We start from the raw sequence: 23,661 nt of genomic DNA on the forward strand, positions 1-23,661 counted from the left end.
TGACGAGAAGCCCGGAGGAACCCAGGCGGGTCGCATAAAGGGTAGCGTGCCGCTTCCTTTCGGAGCCCCCTTCGAGAAGGGGTAAGACAAATAAAACAGACTTACCACTGGGAAAAATCGCGTCCGGGGATTATCCATGCTCACGCAGTCACCGTGCGAACTGGATGTCCACTGAAAACCGCAGTGGCCCCCACCTTGTTCTCTGCAAAGTGGCATGCCCCCTCTCTCCAGAGCCCTTTGGGGGAATGATAATGACAATAACACGACTTACCGCTGGTAAACGCCGTGTCTGGTTGTCGTCTGTAATCATCAGCGACTCCAGTTTAGTATGCCCCTTCTCTCCGAAATCGCCTTGGAGAAGGGAAAAAAGACAATGACAAGACTTACTGCTGGTCAACTTCGAGTCTGGTAGTTGTCTGTGAGCATGCGGTAACTCGGCGAGCTCTGGATGTCCTCTGAGCACCTAGGGGTCTGCTTCAAATGTCTTAAGGGAGACCTGCGTGCACGGAGAGAAGAGGGCTGTCCGTAGCCTTACGGCCTGACTCACCATTTGTAGCAGGCTATTCGTCATGCGCCAAGACATCTAGGTCCTGCTCGGAATCCAGCAGAGGTGGAAGCCTGGGCCATCACCCGAGAGGTCGGAAGACTGCCGGAGGAAGGACAGTCTGGACCTGGGGGATAAGTGGAAACTGGGGGGCCACAAAGGACGAGACCTGGCGGGTCCGCTTCCAGCATAGGAAACAAGGTCCCTCGTACGGGACTCACCTCCCCGAGGGGATTGCGCCAGTCCTATGGATGGTATGACCGAGCATTGGCCGGGGACGCGGCGCATGCGCACGGACCCGAGGGACGCAGCGAGGGGAGTTATGGCCTGAGACAGGGCGTTTAACCGGCCGGCAGGGGTCAACAGCAATCTGACATCTTCCTGAAAATAATTCACAAAAGAGGGGGCCGAGTCTTGGGCTTACCGGCCCCAATTAACTAAAAAGTCGAGCTGGAAAACGCTATGTACTAAAAAACGTGATAGAAAACAAGTGCCCGCATAAGCAATGTAAGAGTCAATGTATGAAAAATCATGCACGTATTTTTTTTTTTTTTTTTTAATAAAAAATCGACCCAATATAAAAAATTTACACTAAAAATAAGATTGTGTTCTGTTTTTACCTGAAAAAAGTTGCTGCAGCCTCAGCAATCCGCAGACCGGGAGTCTGCCATAATCTTTTTTTTTTTTTTTTAAATAAAATGAACACTGAGGGAGTGGGAAAAAATATCCCCCACCCCCCTGGTGATGCCTGGAGCAGAGTGGAGGGCGGAGAAGGAGAGGCCGGCGGCCAATAGCGCTGCGCAGGAGGCGGGCCTGGGACGCCGAGGACCAGGCCGAAGCCCGGGGCTAAATTTTTTGACGCTGCCGCGCGGGCAGAGGCAGCGCCGGCGGACCCGGCCACAAGGCGGCGGCGTCGCAGCCTGGGACGCCGAGGACCAGACCGAAGTCGGGGGCTAAATTTTAACGCTGCCGCGCGGGCAGAGGCAGCGCCGGCGGACCCGGCCGCAAGGCGGCGGCGTCGCAGCCTGGGACGCCGAGGACCAGGCCGAAGCCGGGGGCTAAATTTTGATGCTGCCGCGCGGGCAGAGGCAGCGCCGGCGGACCCGGCCGCAAGGCGGCGGCGTCGCAGCCGCGATTCGAATCCACCCGACCTAGGAATCTGCAGGGAGCTCCGCGGGAGTAGCGGGGGTGCCCGGCGACTAGGCCCAGACCGGGGCCTAAATTTCTGCAGCCGCCCGAGGGGGAGAAGGTAGGAGAGGGTGTCCTACCTGATCCGCGGCGCGCTCCAGAGTGCAGGCTGAGACTCTGCACATGCTCCTGTGTGCTCCGCTCGCAGCAGGGATGGCTGCGGGCACCAGGAAGCCGGCTGAAGAAGGCAGGGAGGTGGACGCTGGTGAGGGGTGGAAGCCCCTGAAGTAGCAGCGCTGCGGGCCCCATCCTAGCTTGAGACGCGCTGTGGTCCAGTCCCTATTTGCCGAGCCCCTTGCGCCCTCTGGGGTGATACCGCAGAGCGGATAGGGGGTGCCCAGGAACATTCTGCCCCACACGAACACACCAGGGATTGGTACCGCGGGAATGGACGGGGGCGAGGGCCCAAAGACTCAAACCTCTGCGACCCTAGGGAGTGGTACCCACCGGGCTGCGAGAGCTGAGGAAGAGAAGTACGAAACCTGCAGACAACAGAGAAGTATCACAGATGAGAGCGACGAGCGTCGCCGAGAAAAAATGAAAAAATTACGCAAAAAATCAAGTGGCTGAAGGGGCCCAGTCGGCCCACATCAGCCTCCTACGACACTAAGCAAAAAAACTGATTGAGCCCGCCTCCGGCTCAGGGGTTATACTGCTGGGGAGGAGCTAACTTTTTCTGTTTACTTAGTGTCAGCCTCCTAGTGACAGCAGCATAACCCATGGTCCTGTGTCCCCCAATGAAACGATAGAGAAATATATATATACATATATATATATATATATATATATATATATATATATATATATATATATGTATATATATATATATATATACATACATATATATACTAGCTGTACTACCCGACTTCGCCCCCGGTTTAATAACTGTTAACAAAATAGAATGTATTAACACAAATTTATTCTGCACACAAAAACCACAAAACGAATAGATAGAAATGTAATTATTAAAAGGCAAAAAAAGCTAATAGAAGCATTTCACAACATATATTTAAACACCACAGATATTCCACACAGATTTAACTAAATTGGCCAAGTAATGTGCTCTGTCTGTCTCTTTCACCGCCTGTCTCTTTTCACCGCATGTCTCTATCTGTCTCTTTCCCTGTCTGTCTGTGTCTTTTCCTGTCTGTCTCTTTCACCGTCGTCTGTCTCTCTCTATCCGTCTCCCCACCGACATCTTATTACCTCACATATAAGCTTCTTATACTATGAATGTCTTTTGTTCCTATAGCAACCAATCACAGCTCCTACTAATAACCTGTAGTTCCAGGCTCCATTTACTTTAATGGAGGCATGTTTTTTAGAGAGTAACTGTAAAGCGCGGGGTTAAATTTTCCTGTCAAAACATAGTCTACGACGTTCCCTGGGTCACATAAGGGGTCTGTGCAAAATTTCGTGATTGTAAATGCGACGGTGCCGATACACTTTTTGTTTCACTTTTTCCCCATTATGTAGATAGGGACAAAATTGAATGGTAAATTGGAACGTGCGGGGTTAAAATTTCGCCTCACAACATAGCCTATGACGCTTTCGGGGTCCAGACGTGTGAATGTGCAAAATTTTGTGGCTGTAGCTGCGACGGTGCAGATGCCAATCCCGGACATACATACACACACACACACACACACACACACACACACACACACACACACACATACATACACACACACACACACACACACACACACACACACACACACACACACACACACACACACACACATACACACACACACATACATACATACACACACACACACACACACACACACACACACACACACACACACACATACATACACACACACACACACACACACACACACACACACATACATACACACACACACACACACACACACACACACACACACACACACACACACACACACATACATACACACACACACACACACACACACACACATACATACACACACACACACACACATACACACACATACACATACACACACATACACACACACATACATACACACACATACACACACATACTCACATACACACACACATACACACATACACACACATACACACACATACACACACACATACATACACACACATACACACACATACTCACATACACACACACATACACATACACATACACACACAGCTTTATATATTAGATTATACATATAATATTCAGCAACGATTTAGAAAAAAAATGCACTGATTTTCCAGGAGAATGAACGCTGATCACTAACATCCTGTCAACATCCTGGTGTGCACATACCCCCAGCATTCTTGAATAATCCCAACCTTTGTTAATGATATATATATCATGAGGTTTATAGTCTTAAACTCAATCGAAGATGAAGCATAAAATATGTTGAAACAATAATAAACTTATTAAGAAAATCATATTGGGTTTCCCAGTTGCTGTTCACCTTTAAGGACAATTTTTTTTTCTTATTAAATCAATGTTTTTAGGACTAAAAATCATATTTACAATTGGGTTTCATTAAAATTTTGCACAGTTTTGCTTTTACAGCTTGTATTTCCCGGCACTTTCAACTTTGATGAGATCTGAGGTTATAAATCAGCTAAAAGGTGCTGGGAAAAAAAAGATAAACTAAAAAAAGGTACAAACTCTCACAATTAGCTCACTGATGGGGTCTTAGTGAACTCATTTTTTAGCCAGCAATAGACAGTATAAATAGAAGTCAAGTGATGCCAAATTTTTAAGGAAACTCAATTGCAAAGATGATTTTTAGCCCCACATACATGCATTTAATTACATAAAAAACTTTAAAGAAGGGTGAAAATATTGGATGATATGTTTACACTTTTATAACATAAACCATTCATAAATGAAGACTTACAGCCCAGACTGGAGAAGTAAATCCAAGAATTGCAGCCTGGGTTCCCTCTCCTACATAAGGAATGACATTTTCGCCAAGACGCGTGTCCCGAAAAACTGCTCTCAGAATATTCAAAGCATGAACCTGTGAGAATCAGGACAAAACAGAGTTACGTGTTGCGGCTGAAGTGAAGGTTTGCCACAATGTATCCAACACAGGAGGCTATGAACTAAAGCACAACCTTCTCCTGTCCTCATGGTTTGCTACAATGTATCAGTGGAGGAGCGACTGAGATCGGGCTATAGGATACATTGTAGCAGGCCATCATTTATGAAGTATCAGATCTATTGTTTTCTGCCTCTGGCTGTAAATCGGATCATCTGAATTTACTGACAACAAATGATGAGGACAAGATGCAAATATCATAATCAGAAATTGCAGAACATTTTATCATGACGAAAAGCAAAATCTTCCTTTGCATGTAAAGTTTGTGATTGTTCCCATGCATCCTAGGTGTTATTAACAAATCAGTGTTTTTCTTCTGTGTGCTGTCCATTTCCACTGGCAGCAATATTTGACACTGAGGTTTTTGTTTTCACATTAAGGAACATGCTAAACAAAGGTCTCTTTGCTCAAATACCCAAACTTCAAAACGTCACCTTTACTGATCCATAGTCACAGGAAAAGTCGGCTTCAATATGCTCAAATCGATATAATTAAGCAACAAAGTTTGGGAATTCTGCTCGGTGGAGAAATATAACAAACAAGAACATTTTGGCCACATGGATTAGTGGTATGTCTGGGAGAAGAACAAAGCATATGCTGAAAAGAGCACTAAGCCTACAGTGAATCATGGCGGTGGCTCAGTGATATCTACAGTGAAGAATGGTAGTGGCTCAGTGATGTCTACAGTGAAGAATGGTAGTGTCTTGTTAATACCTAAAGTGAAGCATGGTGGTAACTTGTTAATACCTAGAATGAAGCATGGCGGTGAGTTATTAATACCTAGAGGTATTGGTGATGGTTGGTCAGTGCTACTTACAGTGAAGCATGGTGATGGCTCAGTGATGCATACACTGAGGTATGGTGGTAGCTCAGTGATACCTACAGTGAAGCTTGGTAGAGATTTAGTGATGCCTAAAGTGAAGCAAGGTGGTGGCTCAGTAATACCAACACTAAGGTATGATGTTGGCTCAGTGATACCTACTTTAAACCATGGTGGTGACTTAATGGTTATAATGAAGCATGGTGGTGTCTCAGTGATGCCTAAAGTGAAGCATGTCGGTGACTCAGTGATGCCTACAGTGAAGTATGGCGGTGGCTCAGTGATGCCAATACTGAGGCATGGTGGTACCTCTGTGAAACCTACAGTGACTTATAGTAGTGGCTCAGTGATGCCAACAGTGAAGCATGGTGATGGCTCAGTGAAAATTACACAGAGGCATGGTGGTGGCTCAGTGATACCTACAGTGAAGTATGGCAGCAGCTCAGTGATGCCTACATTAAGGCATGGTGGTGGCTCACTGATACCTACAGAGAAGCATGGCAATGGCTCAGTGTGTACTTGGGGGCATGGTGGTGGTTCAGTGATACCTACAGTGAAGCATGATAGCGGGCGTTTCAGTGATGCCTACAGTGGAGGCTATTGCTCTTGAGGCTCCTCAGAAATGCTGACAGAATCTGGTGTCTGGTGATGCATCATGTAGTAGTTATAAGAGCCAAAGGCAATCTAGTCAGTAAAAGGGACGTTTTGTGTGGAGTTTAGAGATTTGTTCATTTATAATATTAGTTGCTTTGAGCTACTAATTGGTTTAATACAAACAGGATAAAATATATACAATTTGCTAATAAATAGGGCTGAGCGGACCCGAACTGTAAAACTCCGGATCCGTGCAGTTTCAAAGATGCCCGAGTGCCGAACCCGGGCCCAGGATTCTAGATGTACGATCCGGATTCGGCACTTGGGAAATGAAAGAAAAAATACAAAAAAACAAGAATTAAGCGAGTGTTTCATACTTACGGAGACTCTGTGTCATGGCGGCAAACTGGTTCCAGTTCCCACATTCACTTCCTGTACAATAGGCTCATCGCATACACACAGTTTTCCGCGCTTTCCCTGCCCACCGGCCATCCTGTCGTCTGTGCTAGGGTGCAGTCAGATGCGCTGCCAGCCTGTGACAGCGTCTGCCTGCAGTCATTGCTCATCGCGGCTCAGTCATTGTCTGCACTCACAGCTGGCGGTCTTTTTTTATGACTGCTTGCTTTGAGATGTAGCATAGCTGGAAGCGGCATGAGACCTCGTGTGGATTACGCCGGACCTGGAGGGGTGTTTGAGGTTAATAAAGTGGTGAAGGAGGGTGTGTTTTTGTATTTTATTCCAAATAAAGGATTTCTCTCTGTGTTTGTACTTATTTACTTTCATTTACAGGTGTGTGATGCAGGTATCTCATAAACGTCTGTGCTATCACTAACCTAGGGCTTAGTAGCAGCTGTGCACTGTTATTAACCCCTGCTATTACCCCAATTGCCATAGCACCAGCCAACAGGAAGAGCCAGTAAAACACCGGGATTGTCACATCTAATGGATGCGGCAATACATGCCCACAGCTGGCTTTATCTCGGCTGAGTATCAATATTGGGGGACCGCACGTCATTTTTTTTTAAATTATTTATTTAAATAAAGAAGCCACATGCGGTTTATCTTAGGCCGGAGTCACAATTGCGAGGGACTTGCGCGACTCTTGCGTCACATCACCCGGCACAGCCGCACACTCTTCTAACAGGAGCGAGTCGACCTTTGTGTTTCTATGTACCTGCACGCTCATGTTCGGAGAGCGACAGGCCGTGCCCAGTGATGTCATGCCAGACTCGCATGAGTCTCGCATTGCATCATCTGGCACAGCCGCACACTCTTCTGACAGGAGTGTGTCGGCCGCACGTGCTTCTATGTACCTGCATGCTCATGTTCGGAGAGCAGCAGGCCGTGCCGGGTGATGTCATGCCAGACTCGCACGAGTCTTGCATTGCATCATCCAGCACAGCTGCATACTCTTCTGACAAGAGTGTGTCGGCCGCACAACCTTCTATGTACCTGCACACTCATGTTCGGAGAGCGGCAGGCCATGTCGGGTGATATCATACCAGACTCGCACGAGTCTCGCATTGCATCATCCGGCACAGCCGCACACTCTTCTGACAGGAGTGTGTTGGCCGCATGTGCTTCTATGTACCTGCACGCTCATGTTCGGAGAGCGGCAGGCCATGCCGGGTGATATCATACCAGACTCGCACAAGTCTCACATCACATCACCCGGCAGAGCTGAACACTCTTCTGACAGGAGCGTGTCGTGCCATGTCGGGCTGATGTGATGCGAGTCCCTCACATGTGTGACTCTGGGCTTATTTTGATACACAATACAGATACATCATGACAGCTGGGGCTGAAGCCATGGCCTTTATCTGTGCTGGCATCAGAATATAGGGACCCTGCGCCGTTTGTTTTATTTATTCATTTATTTTTATACCACCATACTGACCCGCAGACCCTTGCACTGCTTTGCCTGCCCACCGGCCGTCGTGGCACCTGTGATTGGTTGCAGTCAGCTTGATAAATGCATGATAAAGCCCAATTATAGGGTGAAACGTTGCTGTCTGGATGAAATAAATATTCTTCTGAAGATTACCCCTGGGACGCTGTCTTTCATTATATTATGTGCTGACTACAAAGAGTCAGTTTTTGGAGCTGCGTCCATTTTTCCTTATGAAGGATTTCAACTGAGGTGCTGCAAACATTCTGTTTTTTTGCTGGTTGCAGTCAGCTGCCACTCAGGGTGGGGGCGCGTCTAACTGCAATCACCGCCGGTGGGCAGGCAAAGCAGTAAATATTCAATGAGGGTTAATTGTGGCTCCGGAAGGGAATGCGTGACCTGGAAGCAGCTTGCCCCCGTGACACAGCCTCAATGAATACACCGCACATGCTCCTACCCCCCTATCCCTTCCACCAACGCTTTTAATCTCCAGATTCTGGTCTACATAGACTTAGATGGGTACCAAATTCCGGAGCGGATCATTTATTTTTTTTTAAATTTAGCAAGGACTCGCCGATCCCGTTTTTTTTTGCGAGTTCGACCAACTTTACTAATAAATCATATCATTTTGATTGATTGAAACTGCATGGTCCTTTTTTGCAGATGCAAAGTGAACACTGAGGTGTGAATAAGGTGCAAGTACATAAATTCAACACTGTATTTTTATAGTATATTTGCAGTCTGGTTATTAACTGCATTATTTTGTATTTGCAAAATTGTATTTTTTTATTTTTTTTTTTAATGTTGGACGCACTGGAACTCTAGAAAAATAGGGCCCAGCTCATTATTGAATGTGTTCCTTTTATTTTTCTTGGAATTTACACCTTATTCTTTCCTTATTTTACGTACTTTATCTACACCTAGAATCCTACCCATCACAAAATTTGCAATATTTCAGTGGAACATGCCACTTTTTTTTTAGCTAAAAAGGCACAAAACAGATTAACCCCTTCATGACTGGCCGATTTTTCGCTTTCCGGGTTTTTTTTCGCCATTCTTTTTCTGAGAGACATAACTTTTTTATTTTTCAGTCAATGTGGTCATGTGAGGGCTCATTTTTTGCGGAATGAGCTGTACTTTTAAATGAAACCAACAGTTTTACCATATACTGTACTAGAAAACGGCAAAAAAATTCCAAATGCTGAAAAATTGCAAAAAAAGTGCGATAGCACTATGGTTTTTGAGATATTTTATTCAGTGTTCACTATATGGTAAAACTGACATGTTGGTGTGATGCCTCAGGTCAGTGCGAGTTCGTAGACACCAAACATGTATAGGTTTACTTTTATATAAGGGGTTAAAAAAAAATCAGACGTTTGTCCGAAAAAAGTGGCGCACGTTTTACGCCATATTCCGTGACCCGTAGCGTTCTCATTTTTCGGGATCTATGGCTCAATGACTGCTTATTTTTTGTGTCTCGAGCTGACGTTTTTAACGGTACCATTTTTGCGCAGATGCTACGTTTTGATTGCCTCTTATTGCATTTTGCGCAAAAGTTGTGGCGACAAAAAAACATCGTTTTGGCGTTTAGAATTTTTTTGCCGCTACGCCGTATACTGATCAGATTAATTGATTTTATATTTTGATAGATCGGGCGTTTCTGAACGCGGCGATACCACATGTGTGTATATATTTTTTAATTTTTTTAACCCTTTAATTTTCAATGGGGCGAATAGAGGGTAATTTGAACTTTTAGGTTTTTCTGTTTTTTTTTTAATTTTTTAAAACTTTTTTTTTTACTTTTTTTTGTTTTACTAGTCCCCCCTAGGGGGCTATTGCGATCAGCATTCCGATCGCTCTGCAGTATCTGCTGATCACAGCTACAAGGCTGTAAACAGCAGATACGCTCTCTTTCTCTTTTGCTGTGCCGCTGGCACAGCGAAAGTGAAACCAAGTCAGGTGTAGTACAGGAGTCATCACATGACCCTGTGCTACCATGACAACTATCGGGAGTCACGTGATCGCGTTACGTGACTTCCGGTATCGGGCGGTAAGTAAAACATTACCGCAATCGCGCTTATAATGGCGCTGTCACGTATTGACAGCGCCATATAAGGGGTTAATCGGCACGAGCAGATAACGATTCTGCTCGTGCCTAGCAGGCACACATCTCAGCTGTGAAAATCAGCTGAGATGTGCGCCGATCGCGGCATGCTGCCGCCGGAGGACCGCGGGCAGTAACATTATGACATTTAGGACGTAATTTTACTGCCCGCGGTCGTTAAGGGGTTAAATGGCAAAAATAATGAATATTTTTTATGTTGCACAAAATTTATGATTAACAGCCTGAGCCAATTTTGATAAATCGGGGTCCACAAAGTTGTAAAAATGGATTTCCTCTTTCACACCTGCTGGAATTTTTCAGCTCATGTGCAACAAATTTGTGACACAATTTACAAACCGTGAAATCAAAACTCTGCGATGTGCTCAATTCTCCTGTAATCTAAGAACAAGACTGATGGCACAGCCTAACTTTCTAATGTGAACAGATGGAAACAGAATATGAAACATAGGTTTTAATCCAAAGAGAGTCATTAGTTTGATGGGGACAAAAAAAGAGGTCGCGTTGGCTGTTGGGCTCACATAAAACTGGCCATTTTTGTGTGCCAAGTATCTCATTTATTACATGTTTTACATAGCAGTAATGCATGTCTATATTCCTATATTCATTGTTTCACATATCTTAGCACTACAGAGTGCAGCTGTCTCCTTTTTGTTACTATGTTTCATATTCAATTTGCATCTGTTCACATTAGAAAGGTAGGATGTGCCATCAGTCTTTTTCTTAGATTACAGGGTTATGCCTTCTGATTGAGCACTCCTGCGCTTCAGCCTCAGGCAATATTAATTCTTTATTAGTAGGTTCCTGTCCACCCATAATCTGTAGGTATTTTAACCCAAAGAGAGGCATTAGTTTGATAGGGACCCAACAAAAAGAAGTCGCCTTGCCATTGGCAATGAACTCGCCGCCCGACCACCGTGCGGAGCCGCCGCCCGACAACCATCTACACTCCACCTACTGTCTCCTCCCCAAATCCTATAGAATGTAAGCCCGCAAGGGCAGGGCCCTCTTCCCTCTGTACCAGTCTGTCTACTGTAACTTGTATATGTATTCTGCATGTAACCCCTTCTCATGTACAGCACCATGGAATTAAAATGGTGCTCTATAAATAAATAATAATAATAATTGGCTGTTGGGCTCACATAAAATCTGGCCAACTTTGTGTACTAAGTATCTCAATTTTGCCATTTTTAATAGCAGTATTGCATGTCTATATTCCCATATTCATTGTTGCACATATCTTAGCACTAAAGAGTGCAACTGATTCATTTTTGTTATTGTTTCATGTTCAGTTTGCACCTGTTCACATTAGAAAGGTAGGATGTGCCATCAGTCTTTTTCTTAGATTTCAGGGTCATGCCTTCTGATTGAGCACTCCTGTTCTTCAGCCTCAGGCGATTTTAATTCTTTATTTCCAGGTTCCTGTCCACCCATAAATTGTAGGTGTTTTTTTAACCCAAAGAGAGGTATGTTTGATAGGGACCCAACAAAAAGAGGTTGTTTTGGCGTTGGCTGTTGGGCTCATATAAAACTGGCCATTTTAGTGTGCTAAGTATCTCAATTTTTACATTTTTCATAACAGTAATCCATGTCTACATTCCTATATTCATTGTTCCACATATCTTAGCACTACAGAGTGCAACTGTCTCCTCAATTCTCCTGTTATTCTTCCATCCTCCCTTCCCTCATCCACAGATATTGTGTTCTAAAATTGCCATAGATTTATCATAGGAATCTGCACCATCTGAAGACATCAATCCAGAGATCATATCTGTTATGTTAGGACTTTTTTTCCGCTTGGAACTGTAGACTTTCTGAGCTATAAAATGCACAAAATGCCTATAAAACTAAAGTGCACAAAGTTCTAGAAAAAGAAAGCACAAAATCACTTAAAAAAAATCACATAAAAGTAGTCACCTGGAATGATGTATAAGTGGAATTTTTTTTAATTTTTTTTTACATTTCCGCTTAAGGGCTATACATTGTAATCCATAATTGCAACACACGGAGACTGGTGTTGTAACGCACCGATTAGAAAATCGCCTGTATGGGGAATTTTTTCCTATAAAATTTTGGAAAGTTATGATACGAGGCAGTTCTTGCACAAGGCGCATTAACTTCATGTCTAGACGACCAATGAAAAATGTGAACTTTATTGATGCAGGTATGTACAAATAAATGTAACGCTGTTATGCAAGGTTTTCTAATTGCACGTCCCTTTCCCGCTTTACCTCTTGGATCGGAGCCACCTATCTTGTTAATAAATAATTGCAGGCTTCAAAGTTCTAATTTATTATTACCTTATTACAGGATCCTCATCATCATTACCTAATGCTCTACCTTACCTGCAAGCGTAAAATATACATTAATATAATTACCGTAAATCGATCATACATCTCTAATGTGCCGTCAGACCGTTTTAAATGCAAACGTAAAATGCCCGAGGCGGTTCTGGGAAATCTCCCAGACTCTGGTGTAAATGAAGAAATAAAGCCCTGACACACGTGACTGGGATATTCATCTGACTTTAAAACAAGTCTCAATAGGATATTGTGTCGTGTCCCAAGAAAAATAAAATAAAATAATAAAAAAAATAATATGAAAGGAATAAAGAAAGAAAAGAGTGTAACAGATGTAGACATAACTGATCAAACATGCTCGGAGCATAAATATGCACGGGTAAACACATCAGAAGACAGCAGAGACTCGGCGATAAAACTCAGAAATGTGTTTTCCATTTTGCCGTGGTTTGCAGAAAGTGAGATCTTGCGTCAAGATGGTCGTATAGATTAACATGCTAATGACTATACGTCTGAAACTCAGCTGATTAACCCGCCAGAGTGCCGGTCGGGAAGCGCTCAAAGTCTTATGAACTGGCGAAGGGCCAGGGACTGTGTTACTCAAAGTTTAGTAGGCCCAAACGTCCATGGGGGTGCTACACAAAGCACTGCCTAAAGTCTACCAGACAAGGAAAAAGTGATTTGGTGCATAGTTAAATATGTGCAGGAATTGTACTGATTTTCATGTACTGTAACTTGCGGTCTACTCTTTTTGAATCAGTGGTTACTCTATATCAGACAGCATTCTAGGTGCCAGAGCTTCCTTTATCCCAGCATGCAGTGCTCTTCCCATTGGATAATGGCTTGTCAGTCTTGAACTGCAGGCCTGCCTTTCTGTTATGACTGTATTCAGTTTGACAAACAAGAGAGCAGCAAAGAGGCTAAAGGGTGCTTTACACGCTGCGACATCGCTAACGATATATCGTCGGGGTCATGTCGTTAGTGACGCACATCTGGCGTCGTTAGCGACATCACAGCGTGTGACACCTAGGAGCGACGATCAATGATTGCAAAAACGTCAAAAATCGTTGATCGTTGACACGTCGCTCCTTTTCATAATATCGTTGGTGGTGCATGCCGCTGGTTGTTCGTTGTTCCTGCGGCAGCACACATCGCTATGTGTGACACTGCAGGAACGACGAACATCTCCTTACCTGCGTCCACCGGCAATGAGGAAGGAAGGAGGTGGGCGGGATATTCCGCCCGCTCATCTCCGCCCCTCCGCTTCTATTGGACGGCTGCCGTGTGACGTTGCTGCGTCGCCGCACTAACCGACCCCTTAGAAAGGAGGCGGTTTTCCGGCCACAGCCAACGTCGCAGGGAAGGTAAATCCGTGTGATGGGTGTAAGCGATGTGCGCCACGGGCAGCGATTTGCCCGCGACTTACAACCGACGGGGGCCGGAACGCTCGCTAGCGAGATTGCAGCATGTAAAGTGCCCTTAAGACCAGACCCCGCTTCCTGAAGAGAAAGTTAAGCTCCTAATTCCCATAGAGCAGGGGTGGGGAACCTTTTTACTGCCGGGGGCCATTTGGAATTTCCTACTAACCTTTGGGGGCCGCACAACATTATCAACCTGAAAAATAACCCTGCTATATTTGGTCAAACGATTAATTAACTCACCCCTATTGTGGTGGCCGGAGCTGCTTCTCTTTGGTGCGATTGTGATGTTCGGTGATATTGATCATCTTGTTTCTCACAGCTGCTTTTCCAGGTTTGTCTCTGTCTGGAGATGCTGGGGGCATACACATCACAGGAGGGGCCAGGGCGCATAAATTACAGGAGGCACTGGGAGTACACATCACAGGAGGGGCTGGGGCATATACATCACAGGAGGGGCTGGGGCATATACATCACAGGAGGGGCTGGGGCATATACATCACAGGACGGGCTGGGGCATATACATCACAGGAGGGGCTGGGGCATATACATCACAGGAGGGGCTGGGGCATATACATCACAGGAGGGGCTGGGGCATATACATCACAGGAGGGGCTGGGGCATATACATCAGTAGGGGGCATGGACAGCCCTGGCGGTGGGACAGACATGACTGGGGACACGCACAGCACTGGGTGGCAGCACGCACTGCACTGGGTGGCAGCACGGACTGCACTGGGTGGCAGCACGCACTGCACTGGGTGGCAGCACTAGGGAGACAGACAGGTCTGGGGGAACATAGACATCAACAGGAGAGCACGGACTGGGGAGCATAGAAAGCAGTGGGAGGGTACAGACAGCAGTAGCGAGTTAAGAGCACTGAGGGGTGGCACACAGCACTGGGGAGCATGGACAGCATAAGGGGGGCACAGGCAGCACTCACCGTGGCATGGACAGCACTGGTGGCAGCATGGACAGCATTAGGTGGTGCGGACAGCACTGGTGGGGGGGCATAGACATCACCCAGGGGGTACAGACAGCACTAGGGGGGGCACGGACAGCAGTGAGGGGTTACACCGCGCTGAGGGGGTACACAGCACTGGGGTGTACACAGCATTAGGGGGTACACACAGCACTAGGGGGTACACACAGCACCTGGGGGTACACAGCACTGGGGGGTACACACTGTACTAGGAGGTACACAGCATGAGGGGGTACACACAGCACGAGGGGGTACACACAGCACGAGGGGGTACACACAGCACGAGGGGGTACACACAGCACGAGGGGGTACACAGCACTAGGGGGTACACAGCACGAGGGGGTACACACAGCATTAAGGGGTACACAGCATTAGGGGGTACTCACTGTACTAGGGGGTACTCACTGCACTAGGGGGTACACACTGCACTAGGGGGTACATACAGCATTGGGGGGTACATACAGCACGACGGGGTACACAGCACGAGGGGGTACACACAGCATTGGGTGGTACATACAGCACTGGGGGGTACACACTGTACTAGGAGGTACACAGCATGAGGGGGTACACACAGCACGAGGGGGTACACACAGCACGAGGGGGTACACAGCACTAGGGGGTACACAGCACGAGGGGGTACACACAGCATTAAGGGGTACACACAGCATTAGGGGGTACTCACTGTACTAGGGGGTACTCACTGTACTAGGGGGTACACACTGCACTAGGGGGTACACACAGCATTGGGGGGTACATACAGCACGAGGGGGTACACACAGCATTGGGGGGTACATACAGCATTGGGGGGTACACACAGTACGAGGGGGTACACAGCACTGAGCGGGGGGGGGGGCAGCGATGGGTTGAGTACTCGCAGTGAGGGGGAGGGAGAGTCACACACACACAGCAGGTCCGGGAGGCTGGTAAACCTGCTGCAGCTCTTCTGTGTGACTTTATCGCAGCTTGCTGCTTACCCGCCCACCAGAGCACACAGGCCGGGGATAAGCCTAGAATGTATGGGCTGCAGTCAGGTCCTGGAAGTCAGGATCTGGAGAGAGCCCGTACATTCTAGCATCTACCCACAGGGCATCAGGCAGTGGGATTTAAAGGGCCGGCAGCCGGGAAAAGCGCGGCTGCCACCAAAGCACAATGGTCCCCGGGAATGTGCCCGGGGGCCGCATAAAAAGTCGTCACGGGCCGTATACGGCCCGCGGGCCGGAGGTTCCCCACCCCTGCCATAGAGAAACAAAGAACTGCCCACACTTCCTCTAGAGAGACAAAGACCCACACTCCCTGTTGAAAGAGGAAAATCCAGCCCTTAGTACCTGTGAAGAAAAGACTCACTCACAATTCCTGTATAGAGAAAAAGACCTGCGCCCACTTCCTAAAGAGAGAGATAGACCCTCCCAACTTGTTGAAAAGATAGACTTTCTGTAGAGAGGCAAAGACCACCCCCCACTTCCCGTAGAGAAACAAAGAATTGCCCGCACTTCCTCTAGAGAGACAAAGAGCCACGCATACTTCCTGTAGAAAGAAAAAAAAACACCCCCAGTACCTGTGGAGTGAAAGACCCAACCACACTTCCTGTAAAGATAAAAAGACTTTCCCACACTTCCTGCATAGAGAAAACGACCTGCCACCACTTCCCAAAGAGACATATAGATTCCCAACGTCTTGGAGAGATAAACCCACCCCAACTTCCTAAAGAGATAGACCTACCCCCACTTTCTGTAAGAAGGCAAAGACCCACCCACGCTTCCTCTAGGGAGACAAAGACCCACTCACACTTCCGCTAGAGAGACAAAGACCCACCCACGCTTTCTCTAGAGAGACAAAGACCTGCCCCTGCTTCCTCTAGAGAGACAAAGAACTGTCCACGCTTCCTCTAGAAAGAGGAAAAACCCACCCCCAGTTGCTGTGAAGATGAAAAAACTCACACCTCTTGTATAGAGAAAAAGACCTGCCTACACTTCCTAAAGTGACAGATAAACCCGCCCCCACTTCCTACAGAGACAGATAGACCCACCCCCACTTTCTGTAGAGAGGCAAAGACCAGCCCCTAGTTCCTGTAGAAAAACAAAGAACCACCCACGCTTTCTCTAGAGACAAAAACCCGACCCCTGTTCCTGTGAAGAGGAAAAGACTCACCCACAATTCCTGTAGAGATAAAAAGACGCGACCACAAATCCTGAAGACAAATAAAGACCTGCCCACACTTCCTGTAGAGACAATGCCCTGCCCACACTTCCTGTAGAGACAATGCCCTGCCCACACTTCCTGTAGAGACAATGCTCTTCCCACACTTCCTGTAGAGACAATGCTCTGCCCACACTTCCTGTAGAGACAATGCTCTGCCCACACTTCCTGTAGAGACAATGCTCTGCCCACACTTCCTGTAGAGACAATGCTCTGCCCACACTTCCTGTAGAGACAATGCTCTGCCCACACTTCCTGTAGAGACAATGCTCTGCCCACACTTCCTGTAGAGACAATGCTCTGCCCACACTTCCTGTAGAGACAATGCTCTGCCCACACTTCCTGTAGAGACAATGCTCTGCCCACACTTCCTGTAGAGACAATGCTCTGCCCACACTTCCTGTAGAGACAATGCTCTGCCAACACTTCCTGTAGAGACAATGCTCTGCCCACACTTCCTGTAGAGACAATGCTCTGCCCACACTTCCTGTAGAGACAATGCTCTGCCCACACTTCCTGTAGAGACAATGCCCCACCCACACTTCCTGTAAAGACAATGCACGCCCACACTTTCGGTAAAGACAATGCCCGCCCACACTTCCTGCAAAGACAATGCACGCCCACAATTCCTGTAGAGACAATGCCCTGCCCACACTTCCTATAGAGACAATGCCCACCCACACTTCCTGTAAAGACAATGCCCGACCCACACTTCCTGTAGAGACAATGCCCCGCCCACACTTCCTGTAGAGACAATGCCCTGCCCACACTTCCTGAAGAGACAATGCTCTACCCACACTTCCTGAAGAGACAATGCTCTGCCCACACTTTCTGTACAAACAATGCCCCGCCCACACTTTCTGTAGAGACAATGCCCCGCCCACACTTCCTGTAGAGACAATGCCCTGCCCACACTTCCTGTAGAGACAATGCCCCGCCCACACTTCCTGTAGAGACAATGCCCCGCCCACACTTCCTGTAGAGACAATGCCCCGCCCACACTTCCTGTAGAGACAATGCCCCGCCCACACTTCCTGTAGTTCAGTCTCAGTCTCTCTGCTGCTAGGGATGGATTGCACTTGATAACAGGCAGTGCACACCATGTTATACAGAAAGGAGACAAGTAGAGGCTGAAACTTTGTAGTGATTCTTAAGGGATAACAATTATTTTTTTAATAAAGGCACTTGCAGATTGTCGGTATATCAGAAGTTATCAAGTTGTCTGGAAGCACAGAGACCATTTAAGTTCACACTTATTGGCGAGCATCATTAAAAGGAAATAAACATGTTAAGCCAAGAAAAACGCCAACACAAATGACAAAACAAGAACACAATAGAGCAATCGCAGTGTCCTTATCAGTCCCTAAGGACCATCTAAGGCTGAGTAAGTCATTCTTATCCAGCTGCTTTTCAATGCACTAATCTTTTACGCCAAAGACCTCAAAAAACCCCATTCAGATGTCACAGCTTCATAGCTTTAAGACTTAAAGAAAATTCAAGTCCATCGAATTCCACCTATAACCCAACACAGTGTTCTATAGGAGGGCAGAAACCCCATGAGCCAGATGTTAATTGACCCCTATTAGTGGAAAAATGTCTTCCCAAGGCCACATATGGAAATTTCAGCAACAATTACTGCAGATATACGTAATAGCCAAAATCAACAATAATGCTATAGGTGAAAATATCTATATATATAATTGCCTTATTCTGTCTGTCTGTCTGTCTCTCTGTCTTGCTCCAAAATTGTGCCCTTACCGTGACACATGTCCTTACGGTGACACACAGCGGATTGGTTGCTGGGCTCACCATGGCCCCGCCCGGATTGGCCGCTCGCCATGGCCCCGCCCACCGCATGATTTGGCCGCTCGCCCGGCCCTCCGCACGCATCGCCAGACATAACCTTGCGCTGCTGGGATCGTGAAGGAGCCGGTGTACGCTGGTAACCATTATACACATCGGGTAACTAAGGTCCCTTGGTTACCCGATGTGTATCATAGTTACCAGTATACACCGGCTCCGTCACGATCCCAGCAGCGCCAGACATAACCTTGCGATGCTGGGATCGTGACGGAGCCGGTGAACGCTGGTAACCATTATACACATCGGGTAACTAAGGTCCCTTAGTTACCCGATGTGTATCATAGTTACCAGTGTACACCGGCTCCCGGTACACATGTGCAGGGAGCCGGCATTATACTCCTCTCCCCCCAGGACTACTCCTCTTATTATAGTCCTCCTATTATACTCCTCTCTGAGAATAATAGGAGAACTATTATAGCGTGGGGGATGGAGCACATGGGGGTGCACAGCATGGGGGATGTAGCATGATGGGGGGTGCACAGCATGGGGGATGGAGCACGATGGGGGGTGCGCAGCATGGGGGGATGGAGCACGATGGGTGGTGCGCAGCATGGGGGATGGAGCACGATGGGGGGTGCGCAGCATGGGGGATGGAGCACGATGGGGACGTGCGCGGCATGGAGGATGGAGCACGATGGGGAGTGCGCAGCATGGGGGATGTAGCACGATGGGGAGTGCGCAGCATGGGGGATGGCGCACAATGGGGGGTGCGCAGCATGGGGGATGGAGCACAATGGGGGGTGTGCAGCATGGGGGATGTAGCACGATGGGGGGTGCGCAGCATGGGGGATGTAGCACGATGGGGAGTGCGCAGCATGGGGGATGTAGCACGATGGGGAGTGCGCAGCATGGGGGATGGAGCACTATGGGGGGTGCACAGCATGGGGAATGGAGCACGATGGGGGGTGCGCAGCATGGGGGATGGAGCACGATGGGGAGTGCGCGGCATGGGGGATGGAGCACGATGGGGGGTGCGCAGCATGGGGGATGGAGCACGATGGGGGGTGCGCAGCATGGGGGATGGAGCACGATGGGGAGTGCGCGGCATGGAGGATGGAGCACGATGGGGAGTGCGCAGCATGGGGGATGGAGCACGATGGGGGGTGCGCAGCATGGGGGATGGAGCACGATGGGGGGTGCGCAGCATGGGGGATGGAGCACGATGGGGGGTGCGCAGCATGGGGGATGGGGGGTGCGCAGCATGGGGGATGGAGCATGATGGGGAGTGCGCAGCATGGGGGATGGAGCACGATGGGGAGTGCGCAGCATGGGGGATGGAGCACGATGGGGGTGCGCAGCATGGGGGATGGAGCACGATGGGGGTGCGCAGCATGGGGGATGGAGCACGATGGGGAGTGCGCAGCATGGGGGATGGAGCATGATGGGGAGTGCGCAGCATGGGGGATGGAGCACGATTGGGAGTGCGCAGTATGTGGGATGGAGCACGATGGGGAGTGCGCAGCATGGGGGATGGAGCACGATGGGGAGTGCGCAGCATGGGGGATGGAGCACGATGTGGGGTGCGCAGCATGGGGGATGCAGGACAATGGGGGGGTGCGCAGCATGGGGGATGGAGCACGATGTGGGGTGCGCAGCATGGGGTATGGAGCACGATGGGAGGTGCACAATTCCCCCCAAAACACACACACACACACCGCCACACACGCACTGCACAACACACCACACACACACTGGGAACCACAAACACCGCCCTACACAGACATCTACACACACAGACAACGCCGCACACACACAACACCCAACACACAAACACCGTGGCACACACAAATATACGCACATGCTGCACAACACACACATTGCACAAAACATACCTCCCACCAAAACACACACACACACACACACACACACACACCCCACACAAACCGTGCAACACACACACACAACGGGGGACCTCAATGCCGGTGCGTATGTCTGACGTAGGACGCATCATGCATGCCGGCTTCAGAAGAAAGAAGACCAAGATGGCCGAAAGAGGAGGCAACGGTCACAGAGAACGGAGACACCCATCCAACTGTTGTGCACCGGAACGACCTTCTAGGTGAGTATTATAAAATGATTTTTACGTTCTACACAGCGGCCTGCGCTCTTATATACAGCATGTTAGAATGCTGTATATAAGAGTCCAGTGGTAGTCGCAGCTTATACGCCCCAAAACTGGTGACAGGTTCCCTTTAAGGCTATGTTCACACGTTGCATTTTTGCTGCGTTTTTTTTGCATGTTTTTCTTTCACGAGTTTTATGCAAATTAAAGGCTGCTTTTTACAGTACCAGCTAAAGCTGTGCGATTTCAGAAATCTCATACACACACTTGCTTATTTTTCCCTGATTCATATGGAAAACTGCTGCGTTTTTAAAAGGAGCAGCGTGTCAATCCTTTCAGGGTTTTTGCAGCTTTTTTCACCATTGAAAGCAATGAGAAAGTGCACAAACGCAGCTGCGTTTTTATTGTTTTTACTGCTTTTGAGGTGAATGAAACTAACTTTAAACATCTGTAGACAAATGAGACACCAAAAACATGACTAAACAAAGCAAGAAAAGCAGCAAAAAAGCATAAAAAAGCAGAAGAACCTAATTTTTGGAAGCAGCTTTTTTACTGCCCAGAGAGCAGGTTTTGCTGCAGAAAATAAGCAGCAAAAAAGCAGCATGTGAACATACCCTAAGCATTGTTTTCATGTGTCTAAAGTCTGCGACTGTTGAGGTCTAAGTCAGAATAGATTACATTGGAGAACTGCCCAACTTTAGGTAAGGAAATTATGTTCACATGTAATCGGTGACAGATACTCTCTGAGGTTCAGCATAAAAACAAACATGCCCAGAAGCCTCAAAATTATAAAACAGAATAAAAGAAGTATTATGTGCCTATTGCCAAGTTCTAGGTATGTACCAACCTTTACACAGTGCAAACTTACACTACAGTCTAACAAATGAGCCATATATATCAAAGTCGCTTATGGTGGAAGCCAGAAGCGGCTCATCTTTACACAGTCCAATCTAAAGCCTGCTTTACACCATACGATCCAGCATACGATATCGTATGCGATCGTACCCACCCTTATCGTATGTGTGGCACGTTCAATTTGTTGAACGTGTCGCACAAACGAATAACCCCCCGTCACACGTACTTACCCGTCCATACGACCTCCATGTCGGCGGCGAATGTCCACTTCCTGAAGTGGGAGGGACGTTCGGCGTCACATCGACGTCACGCGGCAGCTGGCCAATAGAAGCGGAGGGGCGGAGATGAGCGGGACGTAAACATCCCGCCCACCTCCTTCCTTCCGCATTGCCGGCGGGAGCCGCAGGACTCAGGTAAGATCTGTTCATCGTTCCCGGGGTGTCACACACTGCGATGTGTGCTGCCCCGGGTACGATGAACAACCTGACGTTCAATTTTTAGGAATTGAACGACGTGCATGCGATGAACGTTTTACCGTTCAATCGCAATCGCACGTAGCTGTTACACGCTACAATGTACTTACAATGCCGGATGTGCGTCACTTACGACGTGACCCCGCCGACACATCGTAAGATATATTGTAGCGTGTAAAGCGGGCTTAAGTTGTTGCAGATTTCCACTTTCAGCAGAATCCTCAGCGCTCTAATGCTAAAAGAATAAACTGTTTTACTTGAAACATACATCATATTCATAGATTACAGGAAGAATAGAAGAAAAAGAGGTCAAACATAATCCAGAGATACATAACACACTGCAAGGCTATGTGCGCACACTAGATTTGGTGCCAGATCTGCACGCTGTGGCAAAAAACGCGTCAAAACCAGATGCGGTTTTGACGCTTTTTTTTTTTTTGGGCCATCAACAAAGTCAATGAATTGAAGTCAATGGATGAAAAAACACTGACAAACCTGACCAATAATTGACATGCTGCAGATATTTTCTGCATCAAATTCTACTTAAAACCACACAGAAAAAAAATTGCACCGTGTGCATTGCAAATCTAAAGTCCCATAGAATTTGCTAACTTTAGTAGAGGCATGCAGATTTCTGAAAAATTGTGTCAAAAACCGCAGTGTGTGCACAGGGCCTAACAGTAAAGGCCCCGTTACACGCACCGACATCGCTAACGAGATGTCGTTGGGGGTCACGGAATTTGTGACGCACATTTGGCCTCATTAGCGATGTCGTTGCGTGTGACACCTACGAGCGACCGCTAACGATCAAAAATACTCACCTCATCGTTGATCGTTGACACTAGGTTGTTCGTCGTTCCTGAGGCAGCACACATCGCTACGTGTGACACCCCAGCAACGATGAACAACAACGTACCTGAATCCTCCGGCAACGAGGTGAGCATGTTATTAATGCGGCTGGTCTCCGGCCCTCCACTTCTATTGGCGGGCCACTGTGTGACGTCGCTGTGACGGCGCACGAACCTCCCCCTTAAAAAAAGAGGTTGTTTGCCGTCCACAGCGATGTCGCTAGGAAGGCAGGTACGTGTGACGGGTACTAGCGATTTTGTCCGCCACAAAGCGATTTGCCCGTGACGCACAAATGACGGGGGCGGGTGCGAATGCTAGCGACATCGCTAGCGATGTCGCAGTGTGTAAAGCCCCCTTTAACATGGCATCATCTGATGTCTTTTCAACTCAGTTCATGGCATATGCCTGCAGCTCTTATGTACAATTATGTTGGG

At 47.7% G+C, this 23,661-nt stretch overlaps 1 protein-coding gene across 1 annotated transcript in view; it reads right to left on the reverse strand.

The window, feature by feature from the left end:
* Nucleotides 1–23,661, reverse strand: part of THADA (THADA armadillo repeat containing) — a 906,435-nt gene that overhangs the window by 577,020 nt on the left and 305,754 nt on the right. Inside the window, 1 exon segment of the mRNA XM_075341438.1 lies at nt 4,603–4,725. Within this exon segment, the coding sequence (XP_075197553.1) occupies nt 4,603–4,725 (123 nt within the window).

The sequence above is a fragment of the Anomaloglossus baeobatrachus genome, chromosome 3, assembly GCF_048569485.1.
Source record: "Anomaloglossus baeobatrachus isolate aAnoBae1 chromosome 3, aAnoBae1.hap1, whole genome shotgun sequence".
Classification (NCBI taxonomy): Eukaryota; Metazoa; Chordata; class Amphibia; order Anura; family Aromobatidae; genus Anomaloglossus; species Anomaloglossus baeobatrachus.